The sequence below is a fragment of the Medicago sativa genome, chromosome 5 (genome assembly GCF_051527215.1).
Source record: "Medicago sativa cultivar Bolivia chromosome 5, Bolivia_mono, whole genome shotgun sequence".
Taxonomy (NCBI): Eukaryota; Viridiplantae; Streptophyta; class Magnoliopsida; order Fabales; family Fabaceae; genus Medicago; species Medicago sativa.
The window spans coordinates 57,294,265-57,304,885 of record NC_140753.1 but is presented as its reverse complement, the minus strand read 5'-3'; the positions used below and the strand labels follow the sequence as shown (position 1 = coordinate 57,304,885).

Sequence of the window (10,621 nt, the reverse complement as noted above, 5' to 3'; positions counted from 1 at the left end):
GGAAATATTTAATGCCAAAAGGTGGCTGGTGATTTGTGAAGATGGAAATTCCTCAGGAATGGATAGAAAATGTTATGAGTAAGACGGAGTACTTTGATATTATTAAACTGCACTTCGTATATGGATACAAGAGAAGTAAGAGACTCGGGGATGATTGTAACCTTAACAAGAGTCGCAATATAAGAGTATGATGTAAGGTATGAAAAAATTGTCAGATGATTAATGGAATCCAAAAGCTCTCGGTGGATGTAGAGTATGTAAGAAGTGAAGGACTTGAATGCCGAAACGAGCTGGATTTTGATGCTTGAACTGTTAAGTGAACTAATTAAGGAATACGTAAATTATTTTGGAACAGACAAGGAAACCCCCTCGATGTGAGCAAAGAATGGACAACGTAAGTTAGATAAACTATGTTGGATTAGTCGCACCTCCCGAAATCTAAAGTGATAGATTTATGAATCAGTAAAGTGAAGATGCTATGCAGCATAAGAGTCAAGATGGATGAATAAATAGTAGTGGAAAGACCTTTAAGGATCAGAGTATGTTTTAGATGTATTTTTATTGGCAAAGATTTGCAGAGAGGTTAAGCTAATGAGGGTTGGGTTAATAAATACCAGTTTAGCAGTGAATGAGAAAGAGATCCTAGTGATAGTCTGATGTGAGATGTAAATATTTGATCAGGACAGAATATAAAGAGTTAAAAATAAGTTACTGGAGTTCAGAGAACTAATGGACGAATGATGTCAAGCTCTATCAAGAGGACAAGAATGTATTAACGCATGAATACAATAGGTTGATGTGATATGGATTAATCAAGAATTTTGAATTTGAGAATTTATTTTAAGGTTTCGTTATATGGAAGGTTGTTGTTAGTGCGAAAATGTTAAGAATGAAGTAAAGTATTAAGGAATCAAATATTTACTTTTGATGATTTTTCTCACGTAATTGTTCTAAAAACTAAAAGAATGACTTGGTCGATTAGAATGGATTTTGATAATTGAAGGTATATCAAGAGAGCTCGCAAGTATAATTATCAGCACGACACGAATGAAATTGAATGGAAATAAGCCGCGAATTGTCAAGTATGTTTTAGTTCATAAATAATATGAATGTGAGAATCATTCAAGTAACACTTTGCGAGAACGAGTATGTAGTGCATGTTTAAAGAAAAAAAAATTGCAGTATTTGAAAATGACTTGTCAGTGATCATAAGTCGGTGCTCGAAATAGCAAGAAATGTAGAGTTAGCCCCATGTTCATAACATGTAGTAATGAGATGGAGAAATTTACAGTATGGTTGGAGCAGTATGCCTAAGCGAAGTGAACTAATAAATCAGAGTAGCGCAGCGAGATATTAATCAGCAAGAAGTAAATAAGGTGCAAAAGTTTAAGACTTTGAATGAGATATTTATGGGCAATCTTAAGAGACGAATTAAACAATTTTCCAAACCGCATAATTCACATATATTAAAAGTTCAAGTAGTAAGAGTAGGATGAAGGTGTTTCTACCTTATTAAATATAAGAAATTGGAATCACCTATAGTATGTAACCTGGTTAATAGACACGGTGATTTCGAAGAATGACTTAGAAGTATCAGATTAGTTAAAAAGGAGTCATGTATGAGGCAACGAATATGAATGTTGTATCTTGAAGATTTTATTTTTATTTTGATTTGAAATACTATCATGGAATATCAGGTATATTAACATGTATCTGAGGGAACATATACTACTCAGAATATGAATGCAAATGCTTGAATGCAATTTTAGTCGTGAAGTTCAGGAATCTAACTCCATATTTTTTGAGGTAAAGAAAAGATTGATATCACACAAGTTAGAAAATTATGTGAGCTATGGTATGGGACTACGCATGTTCAGGTTATAAGTATGGAATTAAGAAAAGATGATAAGACATTCCCTAGAGTAACAACTATAACAATATTGTTCAAGAATGAAATGTGTATTTTGAACATACAAGTTCAAGAGAAGATCTATGATGATACGTTCTACTCATCCTAATATGATCAAGATGTATCGTGATTGATTTAAAATCTGGTATGGATGAAGCAAAGTTGAATGACTACAAATATATGTCATGTATTAAGCTATCAGTTGTACTACCTCGTGTATTGTGTACTCGCCAGTCAGTGCACCATTCTCATATAAGATTTATATATTTAATGTACTCACCAGTTAGTACACTATGTATTTAAATCTGACTTATGGATTGTACTCGTCAGTTAGTACTTCCAACAGATGTTTGAGGTAGCACCATGTTGAGTTTATTCATATAAAACATAAGAGATATCAGAAGTAAAATTTTCCTATTTATGTGTTGATTAACGAAGAAAGTTGAAACAATTCTTACTTTCGATGAAATAAACTTGACGTCAAATATTGCTCAGAGTAGGGACGATCTTATAGAGAGTATGGTACGATTATCATTATAAGACCTCGTTATTTGGGGCATAGTTCAGAAATAAAATTTTATTGGAACCAGACATGGCATGAAAGATCACTCAAAGGTCATATCCGTCCAAGACAAGATAAAAGTTGACGAAGTCGATAGAAGTGTTACTAAACGTATGAGATTTTTTTTCAAGAATTCAGTGAAGGTAAACAAGTAGGAGTAACCTAAGACAATTTATAAAGAGTATGTGGAACAAGGAATTTACTCGAAAAATATCAGATGCATCGGGTGTATAATGTATTCCACAAATCACAGACAAGAAGGTGATTATCGAATTTTTTCGACATATGAGATTGAAAAACATGTCCTGAAATCGGTTTAACATATTAATTCAAGTCAGTTGTATCTATGGCTAGGTAGTCGGAAGACTTTATGTAACAAGGGAAATCGATAATTTAGTCGGATAAAGAGAATCAGTTGGTAACAGATGTATGTGGAAGTCTAAGATCGAAAGTATAGAGGAATTATTTGTACTTATTATCAGGTAAACTCTAAATTTCGAGGACGAAATTTCTTTAAGGGGGGTAGAGTGTAATATCCCACGTAATTTTAAATAAATTGTCGTATCAGTTACATGTTAGAACGGAAATAATTTTCAAGGATTAATTACTTGTTGAGAAATCGACGATATTTGGTAAGTTTCTCGTATTACTATTCCAACGGACATGAGAAATTAAATGGTTACGAATTAACGGAGGATAATTATGTCTTTTCCTTTGAAGGGCAATTTGGTAACTTGGACTTGAGATTTTTTTTAAGAAAGTTGGAACCACTTTCTAGTTCTTTCTACCCACTTCTTTCTTGCACTAGAAAGCAAATTCTCTCCCTCCTTTCTAAGACCAAGAAATCGGCCTCCACTTCCATGCAACTTTAGCCACCAAAATTCAACTAATCTTCCATGGAATCACTATAATTAAGCTACCAATGGGTTCTATGTGGAGTTCTAGCCAAGAGCCAAGTTTCAAAAATCTCTCTTTCCCTCCATTGCTCACAAAACCGCCCCTCCTCTTAATTCTCCATAACCTTCATTTTCATTCAAGCCTCATGGGAATTAGCTTATGAGTTTGCATTAGAGCACCAAAGAATGGATTAATCACAAGGTAAGTGGCATAATCACCTTTTCATGGGAATTTATTTAATCCAAGATTTGATATATGTTTTATGTGTAATTGGAAGAGGATTATGTGTGGTAATGGTATTTAGAAATATGGTATGAAGAATGATAATAAGCTAGGAGCATTGGTGTGAGAACTTAGAACTTAAAGTGTGCAAGTTATTCCCATAAGCTATTTCAAGTGATTATTGATTGCAACATGTTGGAATTTTGTATAATTGGTTTAGGAGGTTTTTAAACATGTTGGGATTGCTTCTGGAAAATTTGAGCAGAAATTGAATTGTTTAGAGGTCATAAGCTGACAGTTAAGCTGTTTTGACCAAAATGCCTTAAATGACTAAGTTGTGAGTTCAAACTACTGTATAAGTGGTTCATAGGGCTAATAATACATGTTGGAACTGCTGTGTTAAAGGTTGGGTCGAAATTTATGTGAAAGAAGTTATAAGTTGCTAGTTAAGTCATTGAAGAATAGCTTAAGTTGAAAGTTAAGTTGTTTCAAGTATTATTTTCTGAAGAACAGCTTATGAGTAATATGTTTAATTGACATATGAGTAATGGAAAAATTATAAGCTGTTTTAGTAATGTTAAAAGTGCTTAAATGATAATTAAGCTGTTTTAGAAGTGCTTAAATAGCCAAACGGCGAACTTCTGGTGCAGGGACTGAAATGAAAATTTTTGTGTAAGCTGGTTGATGAAGTAAGGCTATGTCACGATTGATTTGAATTGTTTTAGAAGGGGCAAGACCTATAAGCTAAGGCATATGCTATTTTGGGAAAGTGATTATAGAGTTTTGGAGATAGCAGAGCTGCATATTTTGGGATAAGCTGCTTGCAATTTTCAGGAATGATTCACGGTGAGTTCCTTTAGTTAGAAAACTTCCCTTTGGGTAGTTAAATTATGCCTTTAGAATAATAGAATATGATTTAGTACATTAGTACATAATTTAGTGACAATATGATTAAGATTTATACCCTTGCTAGAGTACTCTAAAATAACTTTTATGTTGATAAATATGATTATGGTAATGTAGAAGTTAGAGGAAAAATATTATGATAAGTTTTACGTGAGAATGAATAAATATGCAATTTCGGCTAACGTTACGTAAAGTGATAATTGTTTGATTTTATTACTTTATTTCGACTCTTGGCTAATATAAATTACACTTTTAAGGTAATATAATGGTTTAGCTTGGCTAAGACTCCAATTCTCATTATTGCCGAATATGTAGCCGAAATTGTATTATGCATATCCTCTAACCATACACAACCATAGTGTATATTTATTTGTGTAAAGGAATATTTAGAGTAAAATAGCCATTGAAACAAATTATTCATGGGTAGATTTCCAATCATTGGAAAGTAAAGAATTCTAAGTATGAAAGTTCGGCTTAATTAGTCGGATTTAATTTATCAAGATATGGGGAAATTTCATAACCTTTTAGGATTGGCATATGACAACGATATGCCTAGAACCTAAATAGGTTAGTATCAGAATTAATTTCAGAATAAAGACAGAATCACTACGTCTTTATTATCAGTTTCAGCATGTTGTTATTATAAGAAAATCAGTTAAGATAAGTTATTCCCCTCTATCTCCCCGTCAGTAGTGGAGTTGAGGATTAACTCAGTTATCAGAAAATTAGTTCAAGTTACAATATTAAAACATGTTTGAAATGTGGCTTTCGCTATCCCGCCAGTTGGATACGAAAGGTTCCCGCCAGTTGGAACGGGCACTATCCGTGAGGATGACCCCACAATAATCAGAGGAGTCCGGTATCCCCGTCAGTTGGGTTCCCGCCAGTTGGAAATTAATACCGGTCAGAGTGGAATAAATTCCGGGGTTACTCCACCTGGGTTTATTCCGTAAAATCAACTCAGATAATATTGTTTGTTCAACGCTAACATTTCTAACATAATATGACAGACATTATGATTATGTTTATGATTTTGTCATTAGTATTAGAATTATATTAGTAATTCAGATAGCGATCCTAGTTATCCCCCGATCGCTCAGTTATGCATGATAAAACAGTATAAACCCGGAATGGGTTAAGTTTAGAGACAGATGGCGATCCTAGGTTCCCTGTGATTGCCTACAACCTAGGATAGGTGGAACTCACTGAGACATCCCGTCTCACCCCAATCCCTTTTATTTTATTTCAGATCAGCAGGTTGTACATGGCAAGGAGACAATACAGGAGGCTGAATGATATATTTCCACAAGCTCGTGTCGTATCAGTTCAGATTATTTATTATGGTTTCATACATGTATTCAGATAGCAAATGTACGATCATGCAGTGATGTATATATTTATTCAGTCGAAATTTTTATTATTGTAATTTTAATGTATCCAGTACTAAGTTTAACGCACATTCTAAATATTCTAGATAAGTTTAGTTTGGGCGTTACAGGATTTCACTTAATTATGTACAATTGATTGACAAACGTTTGAATAGGTCGGATATGATGTTTGTTTTGAATCAATGGGAAGGTAAGTGTGGGGATCGCCTTTTGGCAGGATGTTTCCAATCATTGTTTGTTGATTCTGCGGCATTCCTAAAGTGGTTGGGGACCAAAACTTTTAGGTTCAATAACTATTGGCTTGAAAATAAGAGCATTCAACATGTATTAATTGAAGGGTGTATGGTCAAAAAGGTGTGTATATATATATATATATAGGGTATTAAAGAAAACTGGTAATCGCATGAAAATGTAATCAAAGGTTGGAACAGAGGTGTACGGGAACTCAGAGTATTAGGGATTTGAAGCATGTATTTCGGCCAAGCAAGACAATGCATGGAGAATTAGGGATTTAAAGGATGAAAATTAGTGGTACTTAGAAGGTTTTTGAAGATAATACAAGTTGAGAGAATTTATCCCAACTCTCAAGACATTTGAAGATGAAAAAACAGTCGAAAAAGAACGAAAAACTACAGGTCGAGTTTAACCAATGGTAAGCTAATGTGATCACTTACCCATTAGCAAAGATAGATCTATTTTATGAGCTATTCTTCCATGGTCACAAGACTAAATAAATAGTCTTTGGACACACTCACATGATGATATTATCTTCAAAATATTTAATTATTTTTTATCAATTTTCTTTTCATCATTAAAAAAACACTTGTTTATATGTGTGTGACCAAACAATATTTGTTTGGTCTTGTGACCATAATAAAATTTCTCCTATTTTATACTACGTTATTTGATGTACTATCATTTTTTTAAATGGAATTTATTTTTTCATAATGGAAACCACATTGCCGATAACTCCACATGCATCATTTTAATACCTCCAACTTAGATATAGGCTTATGTTACCCAACTGATGTACCATCATATATATCTGTAATTTCATTACAGATGAAATAAACTATGTTTGTCTCCCTCAAAAACATATAGAGTAAATATGCTAAATTACCCCCTTGAAATTGTAAGTTTCGTCAATTATCCCCCTGACGTTAACAAAACTTCAATTACCCCCCGAAATTGCACAACGTTAATCAATTTACCCCTCCATCAAATTATTTTGTTAGTCAACATCACATTTTGCAAATATCCACTGAACTTTTGCACTTATGTGCAAAATGCCCCCCAAAATTGAAAATTTGTATATTTTTTTCTTATACTTGACTCAAAAGATATTAAAGGCAAACAATTAACAAGTAGCTTTACATAAATTGTTTAGCTATCCATAAAAAACAACAATGAGACACAAGAAAACTCCCAAAACCCAACAATATGTGAAATGAGTTTCTAATATTATTGACAAACTAATGCATCTCCAATTCCAATCCAAAGCTAAAGCAAGATCTAGGAGACTATTGCTTAATTTAAGAGGTGTATTTATTTACTATTCATTTAATTCTTTCATATCCTCTATGATTTCAAAATAGTGGATGATACAACATGGTAATGAATTATATTGCTGATGATAATAATGTATACTGTCACTTGATATAATTTTCATAATCAGATAATTATTGCAGACTAAAACCATTAGAAACAATGTCATCTAATCATTGGTTAAAAAAATGTCATCTAATCTATTTATAAAACAAAACATATCAATTTAAATATGTAGCTAAGCTGAAAAATATTATAATTATACATTTTTTATAAGGATATCAATCACTATGTTAATTGTTTGCCTTTAATATCTTTTGAGTCAAGAATAATAATTTTTTTTATAAATTTTCAAGTTCGGGGGACATTTTGCACATAAGTGCAAAACTTCATGGGGTATTTGCAAAACGTGATGTTGATTAACAGAAGAATTTGACGGATGGGGTAAATTGATTAACGTTGTGTAATTTCATAGGGTAATTGAAGTTTTGTTAACGTCAAGAGGTAATTGAAGAAACTTACAATTTCAGAAGGTAATTGCCTATTTACTCAAAACATATATGTCGTCAACCAACAAAACGATAGACTCTGCACGTCTTAAAAAGTAATAATAAAGATATAGAATACTTTTCCCATATATCATATCATAATGATTTTTTTTTAAATAATCATATCATAATGACTGCACCACTAAAACAATATCATATTGAATGCTATAATTGAATTTCTTAATTAGTTCTATTCACGTTTTTTTTTTAATTTCCTAATACCTCTCAAGAGATAAGATCTACACGTCATTTAGAAATAATGAAGAAAAAAAAAAGACTAGACACTAAAATTTAGGGTTTAACCACAAACACAATACCACTTATTAGCCGCTGGATTGTCCAAAACAACTTTGCCGCAAACACAATATATACCCCAGATTGCAGTCTCAATCTCTCCGAAACAAAATCAACAAGCAATAAGCTTTACAAAACAATGGAGAATTCAGCACCCATTGATATTATAAGTAGCTTACCTGATGAGATCTTATCTCATATTCTTTCTCTTCTCCCCACCAAACTTGCCTTCTCCACAGCTGTTCTCTCCAAAAGGTGGCGCCCACTCTATCGATCACTCACATCTCTCGACTTAGACGATGAAGCCGTTGCTGACGCAAATTCTTTCCTTCGTTTTCACCGTTCCATTGACAAAGTTTTACTCTCCCACCCACTCATCAAAACGTTTAAATTGCGATGCAGTTCAGACCATTGGGAGGATTACAATGTTGAACGTTGGATCGAAAGGGCAAATCAGCATCCTGTGGAGCATATTGAGATTTGTAGTCCAATTCACCTGATTCCCTTGGGGCTAGGTATTTTCAGATTTTCAACACTTGTTATTCTCGAATTGGTGTATCTTGAATTCCCTGGTAATATCTCTGTCAATCTTCCCTCGCTTAAGACCCTTCGTTTGTATGATGTTCATTTCAAAAATAAGAAGAACTTCAACAAACTTGTTTATGGATGTCCCAATTTGGAAGATCTGATTCCTAACATTTATTACAATGAAGAAGATCAAGGTGTTACAGAGTTTAAAATCCTATCCAAGTTGATCAAAGCCGAAATACATGGATTTCACATTGATGTTCCCTTTAGAGCAATTTCTAATGTCAAGACTTTAACAATCAAGGTAATCTACTGATGTAATCGTTGTGATTGCTTTGAAATTCTTAATGTTACTTGATGTTGACATTCAATTTCATTCTTATGTTGTGACTTGTTTTTGTAGGTGTCTTGCAAGCTTTATGACACAGATATCAATTATTCCTATTGCAGAAACTTACTTTTATTTCAAAACTTAGTCCAGCTTGAATTATACTTGTATGAATTTTATCACTGGGATAATGTAGTGGAAGTGATTCAGAATTGCCCAAAGCTTCAAAATATTACGATTGAACAGGTTACTTGTGTTTGTGGAATGCTTTTTTTAGCTTATTTACTTTGCTTTTGTTTCGTAAATCTTATTTTGGCATATGTTTTGCAGTGGATAAACAGGACAGGCAAGCAAGATTGGAACTACCTAAATGATGTTCCTAAGTGCATTTCTTCTCACCTCAGATCATGTACTTTAATCTTCCAAGGCATTGTAGATGAACTTCGATTTGCAACATATATTTTACAGAATGCACGACATTTAGAGGTCCTTGAGATCTTCATTGTAGATTTTATTTTTAGAAAATACAAAATGTGTCGTCCAATGCCAATTCAAGATGCTTTAGAAGAAGAATTAAATTCGTGTCCAATGATTTCTCCCAAATGTAAACGCTCAATTACTTTTCGCTAGTCATTTGATATTCAATGGTGAACTATAATTGAGGTGGAAGAATAATACATTTTATATTGTATATTTTATTATTGGATATAATCTAATTGAATTGTTTAGATTATACTAATAAATTTTGTAGATACTCTAATCTAATAACTATCTAATATCTTCAATATATCTTCATTTACATACTAATTTATCATTAACTTGTTTCTAAAAGATGAAGTTGAGATCATTAAAGGTGAAACATGAATCTCTCTTCGGTTTTATGTTCTCTTCAATGCTACCTCTTTCTCTTTAAAGGCAACCTTGATCTGCTTGATATCCAATATTCTTTTGTAGTTAATATAAGATATGACTTTAGTCATTGACTCAAACTTGAACTAATTCGAAAGTTTCCTTTATTTGTTTGATACAGAAATATGCATAAAAAAATATTGCTTGTTGAAAATCATTTTGTTATGTTAGAGACAAAGACAGACCTAGGAACAAATTTTCGGTAGGGATTAGTTAGAGTCTTGAAGCTGCTACATTAACTTATCACAAATTTCGGTTTCTATGTGGCTTATGTTTTTTGTATAACCACATCAATGAACAAAAAATGGCTGTCATAAGAGTTGAAGTGCTAAATATCACGTTGTAATTAGAGGTTGATGCTAACAAGTATTGATCGATACTAGTTCTATTTAATAAACATTTTGAATAGTTTTTTTTTTTTATGGTTTATTGATTTTCTTGTATGTATTGGATTTTCCTCAAACCGTGCTTTGCATGTGTAGTGATTTAGTTGTTTACTAGTATTATAAATTCACATTGATTTCCAATGTCGTGTTCTAGTGGTTTCTTGTGTGAATGATGAAGAAATACTCTTGGTATAGGTGC

At 32.6% G+C, this 10,621-nt stretch overlaps 1 protein-coding gene and 1 long non-coding RNA gene across 3 annotated transcripts; both read left to right on the top strand.

The window, feature by feature from the left end:
* Positions 1–581: 581 nt before the first annotated feature.
* LOC146923369 (uncharacterized) lies at positions 582–5,979 on the top strand. The gene is made up of 2 exons (XR_015009700.1): positions 582–3,569; positions 4,241–5,979. It is a non-coding gene; the product is annotated as an uncharacterized LOC146923369 (long non-coding RNA).
* Positions 5,980–8,293: 2,314 nt separating this feature from the next.
* Positions 8,294–9,887, top strand: LOC146923368 (FBD-associated F-box protein At4g10400-like). 2 transcript variants are annotated; one of them, XM_085708554.1, is made up of 3 exons: positions 8,296–9,103; positions 9,203–9,373; positions 9,458–9,887. In XM_085708554.1, the coding sequence occupies exons 1-3, from the start codon at positions 8,411–8,413 to the stop codon at positions 9,755–9,757; spliced, it is 1,164 nt and encodes a 387-aa protein (XP_085564680.1). In that variant the 5' UTR covers positions 8,296–8,410; the 3' UTR covers positions 9,758–9,887. The 2 variants fall into 2 exon arrangements, with proteins under 2 accessions (XP_085564679.1, XP_085564680.1); XM_085708553.1 differs by having other exon boundaries at positions 8,294–9,103; positions 9,203–9,887.
* The last annotated feature ends 734 nt before the right edge of the window (positions 9,888–10,621 follow it).